The 27,813-nt window shown below is 42.5% G+C and overlaps 1 protein-coding gene across 13 annotated transcripts in view; it reads left to right on the forward strand.

Annotated features, from left to right (window-relative positions):
- agrn (agrin) overlaps window positions 1-27,813 on the forward strand; it is a 523,540-nt gene that overhangs the window by 478,286 nt on the left and 17,441 nt on the right. For 6 of the 13 annotated variants that reach the window (XM_073032309.1, XM_073032310.1, XM_073032315.1 and 3 more), the window contains 8 exons: window positions 1,278-1,374; window positions 5,213-5,377; window positions 7,988-8,099; window positions 10,056-10,067; window positions 16,272-16,388; window positions 19,208-19,397; window positions 24,576-24,663; window positions 25,712-25,735. In XM_073032309.1, coding sequence (XP_072888410.1) covers window positions 1,278-1,374; window positions 5,213-5,377; window positions 7,988-8,099; window positions 10,056-10,067; window positions 16,272-16,388; window positions 19,208-19,397; window positions 24,576-24,663; window positions 25,712-25,735 — 805 coding nt within the window. The remainder of the gene's footprint in view (window positions 1-1,277; window positions 1,375-5,212; window positions 5,378-7,987; window positions 8,100-10,055; window positions 10,068-16,271; window positions 16,389-19,207; window positions 19,398-24,575; window positions 24,664-25,711; window positions 25,736-27,813) is intronic. The other 7 variants (XM_073032314.1, XM_073032317.1, XM_073032323.1 and 4 more) reach the window with 3 other exon arrangements.

The following is a 27,813-nucleotide window of genomic DNA, read 5'->3' on the forward strand; positions in this document are numbered from 1 at the left end:
GCACCATTTTCTGTAAACTCTAGAGACCGTTGTGTGTGAAAATCCCAGGAGATCAGCAGTTTCAGAGATACTCAAACCACCCCGTCTGGCACCAACAATCATTCCACGGTCAAAGTCACTTAGATCACATTTCTTCCCCATTCCGATGTTAGTTCTGAACAACAACTGAACCGCTTGGCCATGTCTGCATGCTTTTATGTATTGAGTTTCTGCCATGTGACTGGCTGATTAGATATTTGCATTAATGAGCAGGTGTAACTAATAAAGTGACCATTATAGAACATTATAGCACCCTTCAGTCCATAATGTTGTGTCAACCTTTTAACCTACACCAAGATGAATCTAACTCTTCCCTCCCACATAAACTTCCACTCTTCTATCATCCATGTGCCTGTCTCTTAAATGTCCCTAATGTATCCACCACTCTCTGTGTATAAAACTACCTCTGATATCCCCACTCCACTGTAAAGAGTCCTAATAAAGAGCCGACATTTCAGGCCGAGACTCTTTATCAGGACTGGAAAAGAAGTAAGAAGCCAGAATAAGGAGGTGAGGGGAGGGGTGGAGGATAAGCTAGCAAGAGATAGGTGAGATCAAGTGGGGTGGGGGGGAATGAAGTAAGAAACTGGGAGGTCATAGGTGGAAGAGGTAAGGTACCTCTGAAGGGTTGAAGAATAAGGAATCTGAAAGGAGAGGAGAGTGGACGACAGGAGAAAGGGAAGGAGGAGGGGAACCAGAGGTGATGGGCAGGTGAGGAGATGAAAAGAGGTATGAGGGAAGCCAGAGTGGGGAATGGAATAAGAGAAAAGGAGAGGGGGGAGAAATTACCAGAGATAGAGAAATTGATGTTCTTGCCACCAGGTTGGAGGCCACTCAGTCGGAACGTGAGGTGCTGCTCCTCCAACCTGAGATTGTAATCATGTTATTAGAGGAGATCATGTCAGAATCTCAGAACAGATCAGATTTAAATTCTCTGGAGTTTTGAGAAATGAAAAATTAAGCCAATTAAGAGGACTGAAATAGGAAGATACTGTTTTCCAAATGAAGATTTCTCCTTGGAAGAAACTGCATCCTGATGGAGGTCTCAGCCGAAAACGCCAACCCTATATTCCTCTCCATAGATGTTTCCTGACCTACTGAGTCCCTTCAGCATTTTGTGTGTAACTGTTTCTCCTGGTGGAGGAATCTGCATCTCTGTTCATGGTCTCAGGACACAGGAGTCATTCTTGGACAAAGCCTGGATTTCATTATATTTATAAATATCTCTTCTGTTTCAGAATCCGAGAAGGACCAGGGCAACGCTTTCATCCCAAATTTTAACGGATATTCATACCTGGAAATGAATGGAATCCACACATTTTCCGATGACTTGTCGTGAGTTTAATCAGTGTTAAACCTGAACTCTAACCTGCCAATGTTAATTGCTATACACACACCACTAAACCTCTCCGCACCCCAACAATTCTCGAACTAACTTGCTTCCAGAAACTGAGTATGTCTGACTGCTTTTCAAAATGCATCATGTTGCATTCACAAACGTTCAATCTGTTCAGATAAGAAGGAAGGTAAATTATAATTATTGTTGGTATCAGTCTAGGGACATGACCAATGTTGGAAGCTTTAGAGATAGTGCAGATGAGATTTACCAGGATGTTGCCTGAATTAGTGAGCAGATCTTATGAGGAAAGGTTGAGTGAGCTCAGGCTTTTCGAAGGAGGATGAGAAGTGACTTGCTGGAGATGCACATTATGATAAAAGGGCATGGATAGAGAAGACAGCCAGTCTTTTCCCAGGGAAGATATGGATAATGTGAGGGGCATAATTTTAAGGTGTTTGGAGGAAAGTGTATGGGGGATGTTAGAGGTAGTTTTTTTACACACAGAGTAGTGAGGTGCACTGACAGAGGTGGTGGTAGAGGCGTATATAGTACTGACATTCAGAAGGCTCTTACAGAGCATGTCTCATGAGGAGAGGTGGAGTGAGCTAGGGCTCTTCTCTTTGGAGTCAAGGAGGATGAGGAGTGACTTGATGGAGGTGTACAAGATGATAAGAGGTGTAGATCGAGTGGACAACCAGAGATGTTTTTTTTTTCCCAGGGTGGAAATAGTTAATTTGAGGGGGCACAATTTTAAAGTGTTTGGAGGAATGTATCGGGGGGATGTCAGAGGTCAAACACAGAAAGATTGCAAAGAGTTAACTGTGATTATGAGATAGAACCAATGAGTTGTAACTGTACATGAATGTGAAGCAGTGATAATGATTGAAGGGGAAATTGCCTTAATGATAAAATTCTTAGTTCATTAGAACTCAGATACTATGATTTTTAATAGTGTAAGTTCAGGTAGAATCAAAAGGGTCTAATCTATCAGTTTAATGCCAAAACTAAGGAGGTGAAGATGAATCTGTGTTGCCCATTAGTGGGGCAGTTGGCAGAGAGCAGCCCTTTGGAACTCAATTATTAAATGAGTGCTGTGTATTGGAATTTTGGTGCTCACATCACTGAACCACGAACTGGAATCCTGGGGAGATGGAGAGTGTTGAGAGCATAACAGATTTACTCAGCTGTGGAGAAGGGAGAACTTGGAAGGCTTTGTTGTATTAAATAATCCTTACTTTGCCAAAATGGTACACAGAGTTTTTAGATCATAACGCCATGAGACATAGGATTGAAATTAGGGCATTTGGCCATCGAGTCTGCTCCACCATTCCATCATGGCTGATTTATTATTCCTCTCAAGTCTATTCTCCTGCCTTCTCCCCGTAACCTTTGATGCCCTTACTAATCAAGAACCTATCAACTTCTACTTTACTGGCCTCCATAATCATCCATGGCAATGAATTCCACAGATTTGCCATGCTCTGATTAAGAAATTCCTCCTCATCACTGTTCTAAAGGGACGTCCTTCTTTTCTGAGGCTGTGCCCTCCCACCACAAGAAACATCCTCTCCACGTCCAGTCTATCTAGGTACTTCAATATTCAATAGATTTCACTGAGATTCCACCCTCCCCCCCCCCCCCATTCTTCTAATCTCCTGTAAATACAAGCCTAAAGCCTCAAACACTCCTCATATATTAACCCCTTCTTTCCCATTTTAGACTGAAGCTAGAATACCTTGTGACTATTTGCAGCAGACTGCCTTCATGGCCATTTCTGATTGAATTTGGAACCGGAAGTGTAATGTGACATGTTCTCCCTTGTACTCTGAGTACAAGGGAAAGAATCCAAAGTTGTATCTCTGACTTTGGCATGCTAGGTTGATTATCTGGAGACCTATGCTTCCAAAATCACTTACCAAGCAGATAAACAAGTTGACTTTCTAGATCTTTGTACATAGAACAGTACAGCCTGATTGATCCACGATGTTTGCTGACCTTTAATACAACTCTGCAATCAATTTAGCCCTTCCCACCCACATAGTCCTCCATTTTTATTTCATTTATGTACCTATCTTAAAGTCTCTGAATGTCCCTAATATATCTGCCTCTACCACCATCCATGCCAGTGTGTCCCTCCAACATCTACCTCCAACAATTCTACCTCTAACATCCTCCCCTATACTTTACTCCAAAGATCTTAAAATTATGCCTCCTCATTTTAGTCATTTTCTCCCTGGGAAAATGTCTCCTCTATCCATGCCTCTTATCACCTTATACACCTCTACCCTCTCATCCTCCTTTGCTCGAGGAGAAAAGTTCTAACTTGCTCAACATTTCCTCCTAAGGCATGCTGTGTCATCCAAGCATCTCCTCTGCACCTTCTCTAAAACTTCCACATCCTCTCTATGATGAGTTCACCCGACTGAACACAATTTTCCAAGTGTGACCTAACCAGGGTTTTATAGACTGCAACATTATCTTGCAGCTCTTGAACGCAGTCCCCCAACTAATGAAGGTCAACGAATCATGCACCTTCTTAACATCTTACCAACTTGCATGGCAACTATGAGGGATCTATTGACATGGACCCCAAGATCCATCTGTTTGTCTTACCATTTTATGCTTTTTGAATATGGAGTTACTGAAGGCATGGAATTGCAAGCTCAAATACGGTATTGTAGGAGGCAATTTGGTGAATCCCACTCCCTGTGAAGCATTGATCACATTCCCTCTTCTACCTTGTATCACAACCAAATTATTTCTCTTGTACTTATTGACATCATCGATACATCTTGTTTCCGTTGTCTTCATAGTCAGTGACATCTAGCTCATTACCCCTCATTGTACGAAAATAGTTCTTCATATCTCAGCAGCTTCCACATCTCATGCCCCGTACCTTAAACCTGTGGCCTCTGGTCTATAAGACCATAAAACATAGCAGCAAGATCAGGCCATCAAGTCTGTTCTGCCATTCCATCATGGCTGATTACTTATCCCTTTCAACCTCATTCTCCTGCCTTTTCCACATAATTTTTGACACATTGACTAATAAAGAACCAGTCGGCCTCTATTTTATGTATACCCAATAACCTGGCCTCCACAGCCATCTGTGGCAATGAATTCCACAGATTCACCACCCTCTGGCTAAAGAAATTCCTCCTCATCTCTGTTCTAAATGGGCGTCCCTCTATTCTGAGGCTGTCCCCCACTATCGGAAATATCCTCTCCACATCAACTCTGTCTTTCAATTTTCAGTGGGTTTCAATGAGATTTACCCCCCCCCCCATCCCAATTCTTCTAAACTCCAGTGAGTACAGGCCCAGAGCCACCAAATGCTCCACATATGTTAACCCTTTCATTTCTAGAATCATTCTTGTGAACCCCCTCTGGACCCTCTCCAATGCCAGCACATCTTCTCTTAGATAAGGGACCCAAATTTTCTCACGATACTCCAAGTGCAGTCTGACCAATGTCTTATAAAGCCTCAGCATTACATCCCTGCTTTTGTATTCTAGTCCACTCAAAATGAATGCTAACATTGCATTTGCTTTGCTTACCGCCGACTCAACCTGCAAGTTTAACATTTAGAGAATTCTGCACCAGGACTCACAAGTCCCTTTGCACCTCTGACCTTTGAGTTTTCTCCCCATCTCCATCCACACACCATCAGATAACTCTGCTTTGTCCACCTCACGTAAACCTGCCTAAACCTCGGGATAACGTCGACGACCGTTTGTATACTTCGATTCTGTGTGGGGAGGGTGTGAGAGTAGGAGACTTGGGGTAATTGAGTGGAAAACCTTTGTACCTTGGTAACAAGCTGTTCGATTGCAGTCAGAAGCTGTCGATGGAGGTGGTGTTCTTGCCCATGGACCACAACGGAATGATCTTCTACAATGGGCAGAAGACTGATGGTCGTGGAGATTTTGTGTCGCTCAACCTACGGGATGGCTACTTGGAGTTTAAATATGACCTTGGCAAAGGACCTGCAGTAATCAGGTAATAGGGGAACAGAAAAGCACAAGGTCCTAATTTACTGTAGTCCAAATAAGCCAGGAAATGTGCAAATCTGTCAGGAAATATACAGGAGGTTTGACCCAAATACAGAGCAGCCAAGACGATTTAGCAGCCAGTGATAACTTTAATAACAAACTGCAAAATAACAAGCCACAAGGGGCCACGAAACAAGAGAGAACAGATACTAAACGCAATAGGCAACAAGGTAGCTGAAGGCTAGTGCAATGGGTGAACAAGGACATGAATGAGAGCTTGGTTTAATTAAGCTGCAGCAGATACATCTGTTCCTGAGGAGGTGTAAGGTGCTGCTTCCCTCTGCTAGCCTGCTGGCCACCCTTGGTATAGCACCTGCTTGCCTCTCTCCCCACCGCTCCAGTCAGTATCACGTGAAGCCATGGGGGCAGGTCGTATGAGCAGCTGGTGCATATCACAAGTCCTGGTTATGTGACCACTGACACCAGGCAAACGATCTCTGAACAGTTTCATAATGGCTGGGGTCACCCATCGTGTAAAGACACTGCCCAGAAGAAGGCAATGGCACACCACTTCTGTAGAAAAATTTGCCAAGAACAATCATGGTCATGAGACCGTGACTGCGGACATCATAGGATACAGCACACAATGAATAACTGCAGGTGATGAGGTGGAAATGAGTCGCAGGTGACTCTGTGCAGACTGGGAGGACCTGGACAAAATCTTTATGAGATATCCCTAAAGTTGAAAGTTGTTTCATTATAGAACCTCTGTTATCTTTTGATAGTTTTAGACCATAAAATCAATAGTATAGGAGCAGAATTAGGCCATTCAGCACATCATGTCTGCTCTGACGTTCAATCATGGCTGATTTATTTTCCCTCCCCCATCCAGGCCATGCTCTCTTTTTGTTACTACCATCAGGAAGGAGGTGCAGGGACCTTAGGTCCCACACCACCAGGTTCAGGAACAGTTATTACCCTACAACCACTAGGATCCTGAATCAGCGTGGATAACATCAATCACACCAACACTGAACTCTACAATTCATGTTTTCAATATTATTTTCATTTGCACAATTTGTCTTCGTTTGCACTTTGGTTGTTTGTCAGTTTTTGCTTATGTATAGTTCTTTATAAATTCTATTGTACGTCCTTATTAAAAATGCCTGCAGGAAAATGAATCTGAAGGGAGTACGAGGTGACGGATGCATACTTTGATCATAAATTCGACTTTGATTTTGACTTAAGACTCCCAGCCTCATAATACAAAGGAGCAGAATTAGGATGCTCAGCCCTCGAGTCTGCTCCACGTGGTTGATTTATTATCCCTCTCAACACCACTCTCCTGCCTTCTCACAGTAACCTTTGATGCCCCGACTAACCAAGATCCTATCACCCTCCACTGTAAATACACCCAATGACTTGGGCTCCACAGCCATCTGTGGCAATGAATTCACCACCCTCTGGCTAAAGAAATTCCTCCTCATCTCTGTTCTAAAGGGATGTCCTTGTATTCTATTCTTGTGCTGTACAGGTCAACGTCCATAAGACCTTAAGACATCAGAGCAGAATTAGGCCATTTGGCCCATTGAGTCTGCTTCGGCATTCCATCATGGCTAACTTATTATTCCTCTCAACCCCACTCCTCTGCCTTCTCACTGTAACCTTTGACACCCTTAAAGAAACCTGACATCCAGAGTTGTCTTCCACATTTCTTTGATTACCTACAGTACATATTTATTCAAGTGGAATCGATAGTTTTAATTAGATGTAGATGAACTTTACAATCTTCGGGGATGAAAATCTACCTGCAAAAATTTAGTTAATTCCATTGCCTGAAAGCACATACCACCAGGCTCAAGGACAGCATCTACACCACGATTATCAGACTTTTGAATGGAACTCTTGAATGATAAATTGGACTCTTGGCCTCACAATCTACCTTGCTGTAGTCTTGTACTTTATCATTTACCTACACTGCAATTGTTTGATAGCTTTTACACTCTACTCTGCATTCTGTTATTGTTCTCCCTTGTTCTACCTCAATACACTGTGTAATGATCTGATCTGTATGAACAGTATGTAAGACAAGTTTTTCCACTGTATCTTGATACATGTGACAATAATAAACCACTTCCAATGATCAGGAATCCTCCACTGTCCAATGGGTAACATAGTGGTTAAAGTGACACTGTTACAGCTAGGAGCATTCTGGAGTTCAGAGTTCAATTCTAATACCATTTGTAAGGAGTTTGTACGCTCTCCCCATGAACATAGGTTTCCTTCGGATACATCGGTTCCTCCCTCAGTCCAAAGGCGTAAGAGTTAGTAAGTTAATTGGTCAATGTAAGTTAGCATGTGATTAGGCTAGGATCAAGAAGGTGGGCTGCTGGGTGGTGCAGCTTGTTGGGCCTATTCTGTGATGTACGTCTAAATAAAATAAAATATATATGTATATTTTTAAATCACCCTATTTCCTAAAAGCAAGCATTTGGAATGCACGGTTGTTAAATCGAGCGTAATGTGATCAGGTAAAACCTTGCTACACAGTGTTCTATTTCCAATAACTACAGATGATTATTAATACATTTTATATAACTTTTCTCCTGTAAAACAGGAGTAAGGAACGCATCCCACTCAACGAATGGAACGTGGTTACCGTAGAACGGAATGGTCGGAAAGGCTTAATGCAAATTAACAAGGGAGAATCCATCTCTGGCGAATCCCCGGTAGGTGGACAGAAACCATCCTCTGGTCAGCTCCAACCTTCGCAGATTTCCAGTGTTGTTTGAAGTGTTCCAAGTGTACCTTCACAATGTTCTCAGGAGCTAAGGATATTCCTTTGTTCATCAATGGGTTTCTGAATGGCTTGCCATACTAATGAGCTGGTAGCTATGAGCTTCTGGATGAAGAAGCTGCAGATCTTCATTGGCTGGTAGTAGATGGGTCAGAAATCCATCCGGTCAGGGAAAGGCTTGTGTGGACCCCACAGATGTTTTCTCCAAGGCACAAAGCATTTTGGTCGTGTGATGGAACAAGCTTTGCACTTCCAGTGGCCATTCCTTCAATGGAACCAGCAGGCGAGTAGGCTACAGCTGACTGTGGGACGGGAAGAGGGGAAGTGTGCTCAGGTTGGTGTCCGTGGCTGGGTCACTTGGGGCCATAGAACAGATCAATATGGTTGGAGAAAAATACATTAGTTCTCCAGAGTGTTCGCTAAGGACTTGGGTCATTAGGAACATACTGGGCCAACTGAAAATCCGTGACGCCTTTGGAGGGGTTGTAAAGACCATTAGACGTGGGAGTAGAACTAAGACATTCAGCCCATTGAGCTTGCTCTGCCATTCCATCATGGCGGATATACTTTCCCTCACAACCCCATAACCTTTGACACCCTGACTAATCAAGAACCTATCAACTCCGCTTTAAATATACTTAATGACCTGGCCTCCACAGCCGCCTGTGGCAATCAATTCCACAGATTCTCCACCCTCTGGCTCAAGAAATGCCTCAAGTTTGGGCATTGACTGCCTTGTTTGGAAAGGGGGACTTGGATGGCATGGTACATAGTGGTTAGCTTAATGGTATTTCAGTGCTGGCGACCCAGGTTCAATTCCCACTGCTGTCTGTAAGGAGCTTGTACATCCTCTCCCCTGACTGCGGGGTTTTCCTTGGGTGCTCCGGTTTCCTCCCACATTCCAGAGACGTAAGGGTTAATAGGTTAATTGGTCACATGGGTGTAATGGGGCAGTGTGGGCTTGTTGGGCCGGAAGTGTCTGTCACCATGCTGTGTCTCTAAATAATATATAATAAATACATGGTCCAATAACGTTGCTGAAGCTGAGCCAGGGTTCAGCAATTGGGTCTTTCCATTTACAGCTAAAATAACAACGGGCCAATGGAGTACTTAAAAGCAGGTGTGGATGCCTGGCCTTTGAGGCATGGGAAGTCACACAAGTTGTGTTTGAGAGGGATAGGGTTATTGACGTGCTCTTCCATTTTGATGTTCTGGTGTGGAACAGAGAGATAGAGAACTTGAGTTTGTGGAACTGTTTTCCCCTCTTGTGGGGGTTAGGGGAGGGGCATTGGACATTAGTGAGGTAGTGTTCATGGGTTCATTGTCCATTCAAAAATCTGATGGTGGAGGGGGAAAAAGCTGTTCCTAAATGTAGAGTCCTGTACCTCATCCCTGATTGTAGCAACAAGAAGAGAGCATGTCCTGCGTGATGGGGGCCCTTAATGACCACCTATTTGAGGCATCGTCTTTTGAAGATGTCCTCGATGTTGGAAACTTCTTTAAAAGGAGTGGAATATAATCCATCACAGTGCTGTTAGGCTCAGATGATGTCTAATATCAGCTTGGGAGTAATTCGGTGAGCTGACCAATGAAATTTTTAGATTTGAAATAGAAGTGTAATTGTGATGTGCTTGCATAATACTATAGTTCAAAGAATAAAATGAAAAATACAACATTTGATGCTTTTTTCATAAAGCCCATTACCTGAGGAATTGACTGTTGTTCTTTCACATGTTTCTCTGCACTCTTGCATTGGAATGTTAATTACACCTTTGCTGGTGTAACTGTATGGTTTGAAATGCATTTCTTTTCTTGTTCCTCACTGACTCCTTTTTCTCTCTTGTGTTTCTGTTTTGTATTTTACTCTGATCTGCTTTCTGGATTTCAGAAATCGCGCAAGGTAACAAAGACAAAGTGAACAAAGAGATCACAATCTCCTTTTCCCATTCCGAGTTCATCTAATTCCATTGCTAGATGTAGTGGTAGCGATAGAACCTCTCATTTTATGTTGTATACCCTTCTCAGAATCCATGTCATTAACGTTGGTGGCAATGAAGGCAGGGTGGCTTGGGAGACAGTGTTGGGGCAGTGTCAATTAAGGGTCAAGGATCAACTTTATTCGCCATTTACCTTTATATCTCAGTTCCAAGTAAATGTATTATCAAAGCATGTGTAAGTCACCATATTCTACCCTGAGATATACTATCCTGCAACAAAAAAGATTAACAATGATAAAGAAAAATTTTTTATTAATAAAAGTTAGAAGGAAAATATGGATATGAAATAAAATATATAAATACTAGCATGTATTTACAATGTAGACACAATTATAAACAGTGTCGTAAAGTGTTTACAGTGTAGTTCAGTGTTGGGGTAATCAATAGAGGGGATGGGGAGGGTTAACTAGAATGGTTGATCAGATTAACTACATGGGGGAAGAAACTTCAAAGATGGCGTGAAGTTTTTGTTTTTATAGAGCCTGTAGTGCTTTCAAGAAGGGAACTTGTGGAAAAGGCAGGGTGGGTAGTGCCCACAACATGAATGGTAATACACATTCTACACCTATCACCCTTCCACTCCCCCACCTTATTCTCACATCTTCCCCTTTCCTTCCAGTCCTGATGAAGGGTTTTGACCAAAATGTCGACTGTTTATTCCTCTGCATTGATGCTGCCTGACCTGCTGAGTTTCTCCAGCATTTTGTGTGTGTGTGTGTCGCAATGAACATGGTTGGCCCCTGTTAAAAGAACTCTGCATTCGATGCCACGCTGTGCTTTCAATCCACTTGCCTTGCTTGCAGCCACGAATAATCTCCCGGTAATTATAGGAGCTACTTGCTTAGATATAGGAAGGATCTGCCCTGGGTTTAGAGCCCCTCACCACACTCAGCTTACCTTCCAAAGCCTCAACTTTGAACCTTGCCATCATTACTCCAAACTCTGGCAGAGAGCAGTAAGAAACAAGCAACAACTTGAAGACAAATGTGAGTACCAATGTAGGGTCCTGATGAAGGTCTCGGCCCAAAACGTTGACTCTTTACTTCTATCCCTTAATGCTGCCTGATCTGAGTTCCTCCAGCATTTTGAGTTGTTCTGGATTTCCAGCATCTGCAGAATCTCTTGTATTTATACTAAGAATCCTGATGAAGGGTTTCAGCCTGAAACATCGACACTGTACTCCCGTCCACTCAGATTCCTTTTTTTCCAGAACTTTACATTTCCCACCTATTATCTCCCAGTTTCTTCATTCATCCCTTCTCCTCTACCCACCCACCTTCCCCCACACCTGGTCTCACCTAATATCTGCCCTCCCCCTCCCCCAACTTTCTTACTCTGACTGCTTCCCCCTTCCTTTCCAGTCCTGAAGAAGGGTCTCGGCCTGAAACATTGACTGTTCACAATGACACTGCCTGACCTGCTGAGTTCCTCCAGCATTTTGTGTGTGTTACTTTGGATTTTCAGCATTTGCAGAACCTCCTGTGTTTATTTTAATGCCATTTATGGTCTAGCCTGATCTTTGAAAATATTCTTAGAATAAAATGCCCCATGTTGTAAAAGTAAATTACCAAATTAGTTGAATATGGATACCAGTAAAAGAAGAAATTACTTTGATAAAAAGAACAATGGCAATCATGAAGTATTCTTACATTCAGGCTTCTTAAAGATAGACCAAAAGCTTTGACAGTAAAAATGTACCGAAGTTTGCATGCCACTAGTGTGCTCTTCCACTACCACACCGTCACCGTTGTACACTTACCTACTGAATAGGGAGCTACCACGATGAGTGTCCAGTGAATTCAACTGAATTTCAGAACACATGAAAAGTAAAGTTATCCTTGTCGAAAATGACATAGTTTTATCATAATTTCGGTGTCATTTTATTTTTAGTTTAGTTTTCTAAAATAAAAAAGATTCAAAAAGTTGGCGACTCTGACATTACTAACTTTATAAGATAAAGTGCAAGAACATTTCTGTACATTTAACAACTGATGTGCCAGCTGCAGTTTTAATTAAAATATATTTAAATATCTAAATTTACCTTTAAAGACAAAGTTGAAGCATATTGTGTGTGATCGCATATCTGATTACATGCGCACAATTGTGTGTGTGTGTGTGTGTAATTTGTCTGACATTATTTATTCATCCGCCACATATGTGATCTTGCAATAGACACAAGAGATTCTGAAGATGCTGGAAATCTAGAGCAACACACACAAGATGCTGGAGAAAATCAGCAGGCCAGGCAGATAGATGATGCCTGATTTACTGAGCTCCTCCAGCATTTTGCATGTGTTGCTTAATTTTGTGCTGTTTTCAGGAGCTCACCTGGTGACATGTGGCCTGTGTTTTTTTAGCACATAGGAGTTTGTTCCCACCAACCACATGGGTATCCTCCGGATGCTCGCGTTTCCCCCTACATTCCAATGGCGTATGAATTAGAAGGTTAATTGGTCACATGAGGTATCATGGACTCATTGGGCCAGAAGGGCCTGTTACAGTGCTGTACGTCTTAGTACAAAAAAGTAAAGACACAAGAAATAGAAGCAGGGAGAAGCTATTCAACCCAACTTACCTGTTTGCCAATTCAATTAGATCATGTTTGAACTTTAACCTCAGTGTCGAAGGTCAGGTTTGACACTTGGTAATTTTGAGCCCAACAAAGACAAAATAAAAGGTCTCCAAACCAGTATTTGGGGCGCCATGCTGGCGTGGCAGCGTAACATTATTACAGCTCGGGGCGTCGGAGATCAGAGTTCAATTCCGGCATCCTCTAAAAAAGTTTGTATGTTCTTCCTGTGTTTGTGTGGGATTCCTGCAAGTTCTCTGGGTTCCTCTCACATTCCAAAGACATTCCGGTTCATAGTTTAATTGGTCATTGTAGACTTTCCTATGATTAGGCTAAGGTTAAATCAGTGGGTTGCCAGGCAGGGCAACTCGGTGGGCCAGAAGGGGGTGTTCCACACTGTACCTCTAAATAAAATAAATAAATAAATTTGTTGATTGATTTAAAATGAAAAACAGCCTAGCCCAATCTGTACCCTGAGGCACGTTAGTGCCTGACAGCTGGGACTTTAAAAACTCCCGAAGTATTTAATAAGAACATTTCTATTTGCACTCCAGTCCCATCAGGAGTTTGTATTCTATTTTGTTTCAACAAGTCAGAGCAAGCTACTGACATGGCCTGCCGCAGAATTCTGCACAAACACACCAGCTGATAGCTGGAACTTTTAACAGTCGGCTTTTGGGAAGGGTACATTTAGGAATCTGGGAATATGCCTTTGACTGAGTACACAGTTGACTAGTATCTCATTTCTTCTTGTTAAATGCATCTCCCCTACCGGGGCATAGGTAGCTTGAAAGAGTCCTCTATCCTGGGAGTACAGAAAGATGACTGGCCCTGTGGTTTCTGCTTTCCCCACACGACTTCATACGTCTTCCAGGCAAAGGTCCTTCTCCCAGGGACGAAGTCTTTGGAACTTCTGTTGGTGTTTCTGTAGCTCTGGGTTTTTATGGGATGGGGTTGCTAGCCCCATGTCCAGTCCTCCTCCTTTCTCACCTGGGCTTGGGACCATCCAGGTTGCCCCATTTATATGTTTAGAACTGGAGCACCAAGTGTTTCATATTTCATCATTAATATCGCTGGCATATGCTGAGAAATTTGTTGTTTTGCGGCAGCAGTACGTTACTATGTATAATAAAAAATACAAATTACAATGAGAAATACATATGTAAATTTTACTTAAATTAGTAGTGCAAAAAGAGAGCAAAAACAAAAAAAAAATAGTGAGGTAGTGTACATGGGTTCAGTGTCCGTTCAGAAATCTGGTTTTGTGTGTGTGTCTTCAGGCTGCTGTACCTCCTCCTTAATGGTCGCGAAGAGAAGCGGGCATGTCCTGGGCGACGGATCTCCTTAATGAAGTCTTTTGAGGCATCGCCTTTTGAAAATGACCTTGATGCTGGGGAGGCTAGTGCCCACGATGGAGCTGGCTGAGTTTAAAACCCTCTGCAGCTTTTTCCAATCCTGTGTCTTGTGGCCCCTCCATACCAGACAGTGATGCAGCCAGTCAGAACGCTCCCCCTGGTACAAGTGTAGAAATTTGTGAGAGTTTTGGTCACAGATCAAAAAACTCATTTGGAAAACTTGTTTAGAAATTGATTGAGAAGGCAGTGGATTTATGGTCTTATTTAGCAGGATCCCGATGAGCAACCTTTATCACGCAGGGGCTGGTGGGCATATTAAAAAAGGGGCCTAAGGAAGTGGTAGAGGTGTGTGCAATAACATTTATTTATTATTATTATTACACGGATGAGAAAGGTTTATAGCGATATAGGTCAAATGTGGGGAAATGGGACTAGCTCAAGTAGGTAATATGGATGGGCCGAAGGGCCAGTTTCCACGTTGTAAAACACGATGACTCTAAATAATAAAGGTTGCTTGTTATTCCTTCCTCGGAAACTGATTCTATGTGGATCAATGGATTGGTTTCTGAGGCAGCGGACAATGGCTGGTTGTGTGTTTTAACTGCTTACTAGACATGGGTTGCTAGCGATGTCAATCTGGAAGAAAATTTCCAAGTTCAACATAAATCAATTATATTAAAGTACATGTATGTCACCATATACTACCCTGAGATTCATTTTTGTAGGCATTCATGATAAATACAAGAAACAAAAAATAGTAATAATAACAAATAAACAAACAATGAACATCAAGAACATGAGATGAAGAGTCATTGAAAGTGAGTCCAGGCCTTTCCACTGCAAATCAAAATGTGTTGAAATAAGCTAAACACAAGGGATTCTGCAGATGCTAGAAGTCCAAAGAAACACACACAAAATGCTGGAGGAACTCAGCAGGTCAGGCAGCATCTATGGAAATGAATGAACAGTCAATGTTTCAACCAAGAGCCTTCTTCAGGACTGGAAAGGAAGGGAGAAGATGCCAGAATTAGAAGGTGAGGAAGAGGAAGGAGTGCAAGCTGACAGGTGATAGGTGAGATCTGAGAGGTGATAGGTGGAAGAGGTAACGGACTGAAGAAGAAGTTATCTGATAGGAGAGGAGAGTGCATGGGGGACAGGGAAGGAGGAAGGGCACCAGAGGGTGGTGATAGGCAGTTGAGAGCGAGAGAAGGGATAAGAGGGGGACCAGAGTGGGGAATGTAATAGAAAAAAGGGGAGGAAGGTAGGGGGCTAGATAAGAGGAAAAGGTTAGGTTGAAATGGAGGAGGTTAAAGGGTCAGCACAACATCATTCAGGCACATCAATGGTCAGGCATTCAGTGCCAATGGTACAACTTGATGAGAACTGTAACACAAACAAAAGGCTGGAGGAACTCAACAGGTCAGGCAACATTGATGGAGTAAACAGTTGACATTTTAACCTGACTCCTTTTATCAGGACTGGAAAGGAAGAGGGCAAAAGCCAGAATAAGAAGGTGGGGGGAGGAGGATGAAATGAGAAGCTGGGAGATGATTGGGGGAAGAAGTAAAGGGCTGAAGAAGAATGAATCTGATAGGTGAAACAGCTGAGGGAGAAGTTAGGTGGGTGTAGATAAGGTGTATAGAATTTCCTCATAAAGGGAATAAAAAAGCTTAGAGGCAGCTGTTCTGTGACAGAGGGGGAAATTCATTTGTGAGGTTTTAATCAGCAGCATTTCTATGCACCTGATTTGTATTCACAAGTTCTTCCTTGGCATGAGCCACACTTGGGATCTAATTTAGAGAGCTTTTCATTGTGTTCTGCTTCCTTTTCAATCCCCTTCGCCAGCCCTGTATCCCTCATCTAGTGCCTGATTTCACCATTAGAGTGTTACATCGCTCATAACCATTCTCGAGTTTAAAGTCGGCCTGTCACACTCGGCATAGTTAATTTTATCTGTATTAAATACGACTCTAGAGAGCGACGTTTGTGGTGTCAATGCAACGATCCTGCATTTCAATTTTAACAACGAACCCTGAGAATTAAATTGTGTTGTTAAAGTGACAGACTGACTTTCAACTGAAATATTATGCCACATTTTGCTTCATCTTTGATGTGCAATTATCTAAACAAATTGCTTCTCAATAAGTTTGCATAATTAAAGGTGCACTGTTCTTCATCCCAAGGCCCCACACACAGGTTTGAACCTCAAGGAAGCTTTGTATGTGGGAGGAGCACCGGATTTCAATAAATTCGCTCGAGCTGCTGCGATCACCTCTGGCTTCACGGGTGCCATTCAAAAGGTAAATAGAGTTTGAATCATCAGTGGTTTTGTTGCATTGAGCACAGGGACCTGAGTAAAAATGATTAATCATTTATTAACCTTAGGTTCTTTGCTCAGTAATCGGAAACTTCTCGGTACATCTCCCAACCGTTATTTGATTTCTCAATGTATGTGTCTGGTCATTGTTTGTAGTGGAGTGCACCCTGAATTTTTTTATTTACTTCACTTCTGATCAGAGTCAAAAGTCAAAGTAAATTTATTATCAAAGTACATATATGCCACCATATACAACCCTGAGATACATTTTCTTCCGGGCATTTACAGGAAAATAAAAAATGCAATAGAATTTATGAAAAATTATACATATACAAAGACTGACAAATAATCGATGTGTAAAAGATGACAAACCATGCAACTAATAAATAAAAATAAGTATAGAGAATTTAAAAAATATACGTATATTCAGTGACCACTTTATTAGGTACACCTGCTCGTTAATGCAAATATCTAATCAGTCAATCATGTGGCACCAACCGAATGCATAAAAGCATGAAGAGGTGGTCAAGAGGTTCAGTCGTTGTTCAGACCAAACATCAGAATGAGGAAGAAATGTGATCCAAGTGACATTGACCACGGAATGATTGTTGGTGCCAGATGGGGTGATTTGAGTATCTCTGAAATTACTGATCTCCTGAGATTTTCACCCACAACAGTTTCTAGAGTTTACAGAGAATGGTGCAAAAAACAAAAACAAAAAAAAAACATGCAGTGAGTGGAGGTTCTGTGGGTGAAAACACCTGGAGTAAAGGTCAGAGAATTGTCAGTCTGGTTTAAGCTGACAGGAAGGTGACAGTAACTGAAACAACCACACATTAAAACAGTTGGTGTGCAGAAGAGCATCTCTGAATGCACAACACATCAAACCTTGACGTAGATGGGCTACAGCAGCAGAAGACCATAAACATGCACTCAGTGACCACTTTATTTTGGTACAGGAGGTACGTAATAAAATGGCCACTGAGTGTATGTAATTCTGAAGTATTGGAGTCTGTCGTCTTTCTGCATTGTCCTCCCAAACTGTCCTGCCTGTGCCCCAGTTGTTTTGTCAAACCGAAGTGAGCTTTAAGGTGATGGTACCACAAAATGCCCAATGTCCGCTGGTGAGAGAAGTGGTCAACACCCCAGGACCAAGGCTCAAACCACTCTCAGACAGTTCCAATGCCTCATACCTGACATGACCTCTAAAGTGACCATTGAGATCCATCACAGCAAGAGATTACCAAGCGGGCACAAGGACGCCCCAGGCCCTTTGCACTTCTGCAAATGAGTTTGTCCTAATGTGGTAAGTGGCATTAGATAATGAGGCCTAGTTTGGAGTAATGGGTGCAGTTCTGGTCAACTACCTATAGGAAAGATGTCAGTGAGTTTGAACACAAAGTGCACTGCAGATGCTGTGGTCAAATCAAGACGTACAAAAAAGACGGATGCTGCTCGACCTGCTGAGTTCATCCAGCTTTTCTGTACGTCAATGAGTTTGAAATAGTCATCATCATCATTATTATATGCCAGGTTATATGATGTGCGTGATCATGGTCTTTCCATGACCATGATTGTTCTTGACAAATTTTTCTCCAGAATTGATTTGCCATTGCCTTCTTCTGGGCAGTGTCTTTACAAGACTGGTGACCCCAGCCATTATCAATACTCTTCAGAGATTGTCTGCCTGATGTCAGTGGTCACATAACCAGGGCTTGTGATATGCAACATCTGCTCATACACCATCCACAACCTGCTCCCATGGCTTCACGTGACCCTGACCAGAGGGGGATTTCTAAGCAGGTGCTACATCTCGCCCAAAGGTGACCTGCAGGCTAGCAGAGGGAAGGAGTGCCTTACACCTCCTTTGGTTGGATTTTTCTCTACCCTGCCACCCAAATGAAAGAGTACAGAGAAAATTTACAAGGCTGTTGCTGGGATCTGAAGACCTGACTTATTGGGAAAGTTTGAATAGGTTAGGATTTTATTCCCTAGAATTTGGGAGAATGTGGGGAAATTTGATAAAGATATACAAAATTGTGAGAGGTAGAGAAAAGGTAAATGCAAGCAGACTTTTTCCCTAACCTATGACTGCTAGTCCTAGTCTCAGCCAACCTTCCACTGAGGTTGGGTGAGAATAGAATTAGAGGTCATAGGTTAAGGTGAAATAATTAAGGGGAAACTGAGGGGGAACTTAAGGATGGTGCAAGTGTGGTTTGAGCTGCCAGAGAAAGCGGTGGATGTAGGCTTGATTTCCAAATTTAAGAGAATTTTGGATAGGTACATGGATGGGAGGGGTAAGGAGGGTTATAGTTCAGGTGTATGTTGATGGGACAAGGCAGAATAGAAGTGCAGCACGCCCTGTCTTTGTGCTGTAGTGCTCTGTGATGCTGTCGGCTAATTATTCAGGGGCATTGCTATCATACTCCAAGTACCATAATGAATGGTTTTAAAAATTCAAAGTCCAAAGTTAATTTATTATCAGAGTACGTATATGGCAGCATATACAACACTGGGATTCATTTTCTTGCGGGCATTCGCAGTAGAACAGAGAAACGCAATAGAATCAATGAAAAGCTGCACACAAACAAAGACTGACAAACAACCAATGTGTAAAAGAAGACGAACATTGCAAATACAAAATAACTAACTGAATGATCCAGAAGATGATTTGTACAGTCTTTGAAAGTTAATGTAAAAACAAATAGCTTGCTTCTGTCATTTGTAACTTTGCACCGGTGTTCTGTCATATAACACGTCAATCATTATATGCGAATTTTTTTCTTCTGTATTTATATCCAGATGTCAATAAAATCCATTCCACTGCTAAAGAGAGAAAATATTCGAAATGCCATCGGCATCTCCAACTACCGGTCACACCCTTGCACTGCGCAGATCAACCCTTGCTGGAACGGTGGAGTCTGCAGCCCGAGGCTAAGAGATTATGACTGCATGTGTCAGCGCGGCTTCTCGGGGTCGCGGTGCGAGAAAGGTAGAGTAATCCGGGCTGCTGTGAGCACCTTAGAGTGACAGAGCGGGGAAACGGGTCCAGTGGCCCAGTGGGTCCTCACAAATCATCAAGTAACCTCACCTGCACTATTTAATCAGAATCAGAAAATATTGTTTAGTATCACCAGCAGATGTTGTGAAATTTGTTGTTTTGTGATAGTAGTATATTGCCATACATAAGAAAAAATCTCTAAGTTACCATAAGGAGTATATATAGTATAAAACATTAAATTAACTAAGTTGGGCAAAAAGAGAGAGAAAAAATACTGAGGTAGTATTCATAGGTTCATAGACCATTCAGAAATTGGATGGCAGAGGGGAAGAAGGTGTTCCTGAAATGTTGAATATGTGTCTTCAGGCTGCTGTACCCTCTTCTTCATGGTAGTAATGAGAAGAGGGCACGTCCTGGGTGATCGGGGATTTTAATAATGACTGCCACCTTTTTGAGATACCACCTTTTGAAGATGTCTTCGATACTGTGGAGGCTAGAGCTTAGAACATTCTGCAGCTTTCTCCGATCCTGTGCAGTGGCCAGGAACATACATCTGTACAGCACAGGAACAGACCCTTTGGCCCACAACGTTGTGCCAAACTAATTAACTATTTAATTACCAACTCATAATCAAATGTCCCGCTTGGTGGCGCAATAATATCAGCGCCAGACTCCGGAGTGAAGGTTCCCGAGTTCGAATCCAAGTCGGGTTGAGCGTCGAGCTAGCAACTCGGCCTCGTAAAAAAGGAAGAATAGCTTGCTGTGGAAACACCATCATGACGGTGCCCCGATAACTCCACTGCTGAGTTAAGGGCTCTTCTTCTTCTCCTCCTCCTCTCTCCCTCCCTCCTTCCCTCCCCCATTCCTTCTGCCTACACCATATCATTTTCTTCCATTTCAATGCACACCCATGTACCAATCTAAGAGCCTCTTGAATGTCTCCACCATCACATTCCAGGTACCTACCACTCCCTGTGTAAAGAAAACTTGCCATGCACATATGACCTTTAGCCTTATTTTTTATATAATTCTTTATATGTTGAACATTTTTGTTTGATGTTTCATGACAACCCTAATCAACACAACACAGCAAGTTCCTTACACATATAAATATATATGGTAAATAACATTAATCTGTGATCCTTTGAACTTGCCCCCTCTAACCTTAGATGCATGCCCTCTTGGTACTGCACAGTTCATTCTTGGGAAAAAGATACCAGCTGCCTATTCATCTATGCCTTTCATGATCTTAAAAAATTCTATCAGTTCTCAACTCAGCCTTTGCCGCTCAGGAGAAAACAACCCAAGTGAATCCAACATAAACATGAGAGATTCTGCAGATGCTGGAAGTCTGGAGGAACAAACACAAAGTGCTGGAGTATCTCAGCAGGTCAGGCAGCATCTGTGAAGAGGAATGAACAGTCAACACTTCAGACCAAGACCCTTCATTGGAACCGAATAGGAGGTGTTGTTCCTGCAATCCGAGAGGAGGCAGTAGAAGTGTTGTGACGTGGCCCATGATGAATGGTTTACGCCTGAATGTTGACTGTTCATTCCTCTCCATAGATGCTTCCCGACCTGTTGAGTTCCTCCGGTGTCTTGTGTGTGTTCCTCAAGTTTGTCTGACCTCACCTTATAACACATGCTGTGCAATCCAGGCTCTCAACTGTAGTCACTGTGTAGTGATGTAGGTTCAGAGGTCAATTACAGCAGCCAGTTATACATCACTCAAAGTGTCGTGTGTCCAAAGTTCGGTATGCCTCAGCTTAAGTTCAGCAAGCTCCCCTCATTGATGTTGATTAATGGATGCCACACATAGAAAACCAGTTGTGATTCACAGCTAGACATACCGTTCAGTGCAGTAAGGTCATATTGTATTCATTTACAGAATTATAATGTCCCGGCCAGAAACAATGCAGAATCGTGATTTTTAAAAATATATTCTATATACAAAGCTAAATGCTTGCCTGTTTTGTATAAGTTATAGCTTTTTAATGACCAGTTCACCTACATCAGTCAATTATTGTCCAGGGAGAATTTTCATTTATGTGTCAACCAGTCTTCCAACAACAACACAGGCTGAAAGTAGTATTTATTAAATTCAGATTGTGTAGGACGTCTCTGCAAGTGCTGGGCTCTTGTTTGAGTCTGGTATTGATCATAGAATCACAGAATTGTACAGCACAAAAAGAGGCCCTTCAGCCCATCACATATGTGCTAACCCTTTTGTACATCTTAATTAATCCCATTTCCCCACGCTACCTATTTATTCATTCATTCATTCATTCATTTATTGGGATGTGGTGCAGAATAGGTCCTTCTGGCCCTTTGAGCCACTCTTCCCGGCAGCCCTCTATTTACCACTAACCTAATCACAGGACAATCTACAATGACCAATGAATCTATCAACTATATGTCTGTGGACTGTGGGAGGAAACTGAAGCACCTGGAGGAAATCCACACATTAATGGAGAGAATGTAAAAACTCCTTAAAGGCAGCGGCAGGAATTGAACACGCATCACCAGTTCTGTAAAGTGTTGTGCTAACCACTACACTGCCATTTTGCCCCAAAACCTCCTCTGGACCTTCTCTAGTTCCAGCACATCCTTTCTTGAATCACTGTCCCTTGTTGCCTCCCCCACCGCCCACCCATTTTTCACACCCCATTCAGGTGTGTTACTCCTTAACAGCCAAGCGTTTTGCTAATTCAGTGCAAAAGGACAATCAGATCTGGGACTTTCCAAGCTTCTTTGAGTCAGTATCACGTGGGGAAACACAGTATCTGGTTAATGATCAGGGAATTCGTAACAACAGACGCCATTAATACCTCCTCATAATGTCAAAAGAGAGGGCAGAATTTCTACAGTGCGTTGAGTAAACTTGAGGACTACAGACGTATAAACTGCTTTTCTATTCCTATTTATTTAGCAGTCTGTTATCTCTCCGATCACCCCACCCCCATCAAAAAGCAAGATTTTGTTATGACAGAGCCTGGTTTGAGATGTGTCCAAGAATTATATTAAGCTCAGGCTCTGCATCTTATTTATGGTCCTCTTGTTGCTAAATTTATGCATTGATTGGGTTTAGTTCGTGCCTAAGCATGCCCACTAGCAGATGCGTTGGTGCCGTGCTGCTTAAGGATATGGCTTGAAACATATGGTTGTGTGATGTAAAACTAGTTATATCAGAGGGAGGCGATGGTAATGAATTCCAAGGGGGAGCAACTCATCACTGATTCCCTCCGCTGTGGAGATAGCTTCCAACCTAATGGCATGAACATCGATTTTTCAAACGTCTGATAATTTCTCTCCCTCCCATTCTCCATTTTTCTATTCTGATTCTGGCTTCCCTCTTACCCCTTCTCTTCTTCTTACTTGCCATCACCTCCCTCTGGTTCCCCTCCTCCTTCCCTGTCTCCCATGGTCCACTTTCCTCTCCTATCAGATTCCTTCTTCATCAGCTTTTTACCTCTTCCACCTATCACCACCCAGTTTCTTACTTCATTCCCCTCCTCCACAAACTTCCCTTCCCCCTCACCTATCACCTGTCAGCTTGTACTTCTTTCCCCTACCCCACCATCTTTCTCTGGCTTCTTTCCCCTTTCTGATGAAGGGTCTCGGCCCGAATTGTTGACAGTTTATTCCTCTTCGTAGATGCTACCTGACCTGCTGAATTCTGTCAGCATTTTGTGTGTGTTGCTCTGGATTTCTAGCATCTGCAGAATCTCTTGAGTTCAGGTTGATAGGGAGTCAGGCAACAACGTTGGCCTTCATTTTTATGAGGCATTGGTGATACCACATCAGGAACGTGGTTGATAAAAATACAACTGCAGGTGCTGTAAATCTGAAACAAAAACGAAAAATACTGAAAGGCTCAGGAAGTCAGGCAATGTCTGCAGAAGGAGAAACAGTTTTTGCCAATAACAAGCCTGGTCTTCTCATCTGAAGAAGTGCATGGGAGCATGACTTGATTGAGGAAGTGGAAGGGATGGTTAGTAAGTTTGCAGATGACACGAAGGTTGGTGGTGCTGTGGATAGTGTAGAAGGTTGTCACAGGTTGCAACAGGATGTTGACAGAATGCAGAGCTAGAAGTGGCATATGAAGTTCAATATGGAGAAGTGTGAAGTGATTCACTTTGGATGGTTGAACTTAAAGGTAGAATACAGGGTTAATGGCAGGATTCCTAGCAGTGTTGAGGACAGGGATATCTTCAGGTCCACATCCCTCAAAATTGCCATGCAATTTGATAGCGCTGTTAAGACGGTGTGTGCTGTGGTGGCCTTTGTTAGTCGGGGGATTGAGTTCAAGAGTCACAAGGTAACGTTGCAGCTCTTTAAAACTTTAGGAAGACTGCACTTGGAGTATTGTGTTCAAATCTGGTCCCTTCATTATAGAAAGGATGTGGAAGCTTTAGGGAGAGTGCAGAGGAGATTTACCAAGATGCTGCCTGGATTAGAGAGCATATTTTATGAGAATAGGTTGAGCCAGCTAGGACTTTTTTCTCTGGAGTGCTGGAGATTGAGAGCAAACGTGATAGAGGTGTACAAGATGATAAGATGCACAGATAGAGTGGATTGTCAGAGACTTTTTCCCAGGGTGGAAATGGCTGATACAAGGGGACATAATTTCAAGGTGCTTGGAGGAAAGTATAGTGGGATGTCAGAGGTAAGTGGAAGGATTGGAATGCTCTGCCAGGGTGGTGACGGAGGCAGACACATTAGGGACATTACGAAACTCTTAGGTAGGCACATAGATGATAGAAAAATGGAGGGTTATGTAGGAAGGAAGCATTAAATTAATCTTAAGAGTAGGTTAAAATGTCAGAACAACACTGTGACATGAAGGGCCTGTACCATTCTGTAATGTTCTATGTTTTGTGTTCAGAGAAGATTTACTAGGGCAGATTACCTTCTGAGGAAAGTTGGCAAAGTCTAGGCTCATCTCCAACAGAAGAGTTTGAGAAAATTTGATGTCTTCTGAAGTTCGGTTCATGTCAGAGTCAGATTCAGGCAAGCTGATACCACTGGGACTGTGCTAGTTCTAGGGCAATCCAGGTCAGTGTATGGGAGGTTCATGGAGTGAAGATTAATGGAAAATATTTCTTTTCTATTCTGAATGTGTCTATCGAATGTAAATCTTGGACTATTTTGTTCTCTCCAATTCTGCAGCACTTGAGGAGAAGTCAGCAGGTGAAAGTGAATCTATTGCGTTTAATGGGCGTACATTCATTGAGTATCATAACTCAGTGACAAGGAGGTATGTTATGTTTCTCTCATATTAATTATTTCCAACACCAAGTCTGGTACTAAATGGATTACCTTGTCCTTATGGTTTCCCAGCAACATTCATCACTCGAGCAAGTGGGCACTTCCCCTGTGTTAGCCATCTGCTTTAATACCACAGACACAATGAGGTGGTTTAGTGAATTCATCATCTATATTTTCCACTCATATGTTGACAGATTTAACTATCTGCAGACATTCTCATGATGAAATGTATCTTAAGGACTAGCTTAAACAATAGAAGGTCCCTCTGATCTGTAGTTCATGCCGAGTGGTGTTTTTTTTTTGCCCTTCGTATAAATATGCTGGTTTGGGGGTACAAAACTTTATTCAGCTTTGAGGTCATTTTCTGGCCTATGGTGAAAACCTCATGGTAATGTCTGCCCTGTAGGATATCACTGATTTCATTTTACCTGCTTAAGCTCATCACCCCTACTGGGGCACAGACCCCCGATAGCAGCAGTGGCCAAAGTCCTCTGTCCTGGGCCAGTCTTTTAAACTGTTGCAGGTGTAGCCCACCTTCTCCTTCGTCTCCCAGGGATGAGGACATTGGAGCTTCTGTTGCAGTTTCTGTAGATCTGGGTTTTTACAGGATGGGTGGTTGCTAGCCCCGTGTCCAACACTCCTCCTTTTGCAGCAGGGCTTGCGAAATGACGGAGTTGAATCCCTTTCAGTAATTTGTAAAATGCACGCTGTAAAGAGTTCAAGTGTTGTTCCAAGCTGCATGATTAGGGAATTCAAGCCCTTTCCCATGAAAAGAGCCAGGCCATTTCTTGCTCTTCAAATTGCTTTAATGTTGAAGTGTATCGTCTACCACTTTTAAATGTTCTCATGTAACTGTTCAGTCCAAATACAAAGCAATTTTATTGTTCATTGTGGTCTACTAAAATGTCTAAAGCTTTCCTCTGTGTGTTCTCTCTGGTTGCTGGAATTTGTCCAACGTTGTGTGACTTGTTGTGCCAATCTGTCATCGTGTGTGTCTGTTTTGTATCTCATGTGTCTCCTTGTTTTCTCTACCCAAGCCATCTTGCAAATGAGATCCCAGAGTAAGTATAAAGTCCTGATCCTGAGCTCATTCATCTTGCTATTCCTCTCCGCATGATATTTTCATGACCAGCGTGTCAGAAATTCCAGGTGTGACGGAGCCGTGCATTGACAGGCATCGTTCATGGTGTAAATTCATTCTGCTGAAGCTCTACAGTGGAGCACTTGCCGTGGTTAATTTTTCAAACATTTTTCCAGTATGTGGAGCTGGGTCTTTTCTCTCATCATTTTTTGGAATCATAGAATAGTAATGGAGAGGCTATTCAGCCCTTTGATTTTGTGCTAGAACAATGGAACTAGACCCACTCCCACATGGATGATAGAAAAATGGAGAGCTATGTAGGAGAGAAGGGTTAGGTTGACCTAGGAGCAGGTTAAAAGGTCGACGTAACATCATGGGCCGAATCCCTTTTTCTAATAGTCCTGCAAGTACCGATCCAGTTTTCCATTGAAACCACTCCCACTCCTTTACCCTTCAAAGATCAACTTTATTCACCGTATACGTTTACATGTATTAGGAGTTTGCTGTGGTGTGTTGGTCAGGGTGTGACATGCAACAAAAACAACAATATTCAACCTTTATAAAGAATAAAGAATTATATAAAAATAAAGTTGTAATTTAAAGTATCGATATGAAATAAAATATGTATAATTACATAAATACCAGCATATATTTACAATGTAAATAGCATTGTAAAAAGTTGTTTTGAAGTGTTTACAGTGCAGTGATGGGGGTAATAGATATGGGGGGAGGGCTAACTAGAATGGTTAATCAGATTAACTATCTGGAGGAAGAAACTTTTAAGATGGTGTGAAGTTTTTTTTGTTTTAATAGCCCTTTAGGGTTTTCCAGAAGGGCGATTTTGGAAAAGGTAGTTTGCAGGGTCAGTAGTGTCCACAATGGTTTTTCCAGCGTGCTTCTTTGTCCTGGACGCATACAAGTCCCACAGTGATGCTAGAGGGCACAGTTCACTGCAGTTTTGTGTATTGTATCCTGCTGCACAAAACCAGACAGTAATGGCAGCACAGATCTGGCCTGATGCAATTCACAGAGTCCCATTTAAACCTGTGCTGGGCTCTCTCTCTCACCTCTGGCAGCGCACTGATCACGCTCTGGGTGAAAATATTGCCCTTTGAATTCCTATTCAATCTGACCTCAAGAGGGCATTGCTCAATTTACACCCAGAGTTAAATCAGAACTTTAATCCTTCCTTTACTCTAGACTAGGTAGAGGAAGAACGTCACTAGTGACTGATGACTGTACCTAGGTGTAGAGGAATGACAGATTCCCATATTGAGACAGAAACAAGAGTTTTTTTCACAGGAATTCCAACTGCATGTCGGTGGCTTAACCAAGCAACACCATGAGACAAATTTTTCTCAAAACACACACAGACCCCAGAATCTGCACTCGTTGGCAGTCCGCTTTGAATAAGCGCAGTAGGCTAAAAACCCTGCCAGTCAAAATAAACTAGACAAGATTAAACAGAAAGCGTAGGACTTCGAATAGTTCAACAATTACCTGCAGGGCATGTAACAAAGAAATCTTGGAGTTAAAGAGTTTCCAAGAAGAGGGCCCGACTTCAGGATTGAAGACATCCATTTAGAACAGAGAGGTGCAGAAATTACTTCAGCCAGTGGGTGGCAAATCTGTGGGATTTGTTGCCAAAAACGGTTGTGAAGGCCAAGTCATTGGGTGCATTTAAGGCAGAGATAGATAGGTTCTTGATTAGCCAGAACATCAAAGGGTATGGGGAGAAGGTAGGGGAGTGGGGGTGACTGGAAGAATTGGATCAGCCCATGATTGAATGGCAGAGCATATTCGATGAGCCGAATGGCCTACTTCTGCTCCTATATCTTTTGGTTTTATAAGCTGGGGGTATGAGTTACCAGAAGATGTGTAAACTGGGACTTTATTCCCTGGAATGTAATAGGTTGAGAGGTGACCTAATAAAGGTAAGCAAGATCATGAGGGATATATAGTCTTTTAATGACGACAGTCTTATCTCTCTGTGACTCTATAGCAATACTGGTGTTTGCCTGAGCCATCACCAATCAGAACTGTCCTCTGTCCCCTTTG

This window comes from Hemitrygon akajei, chromosome 29 (assembly GCF_048418815.1).
Source record: "Hemitrygon akajei chromosome 29, sHemAka1.3, whole genome shotgun sequence".
NCBI lineage: Eukaryota > Metazoa > Chordata > Chondrichthyes > Myliobatiformes > Dasyatidae > Hemitrygon > Hemitrygon akajei.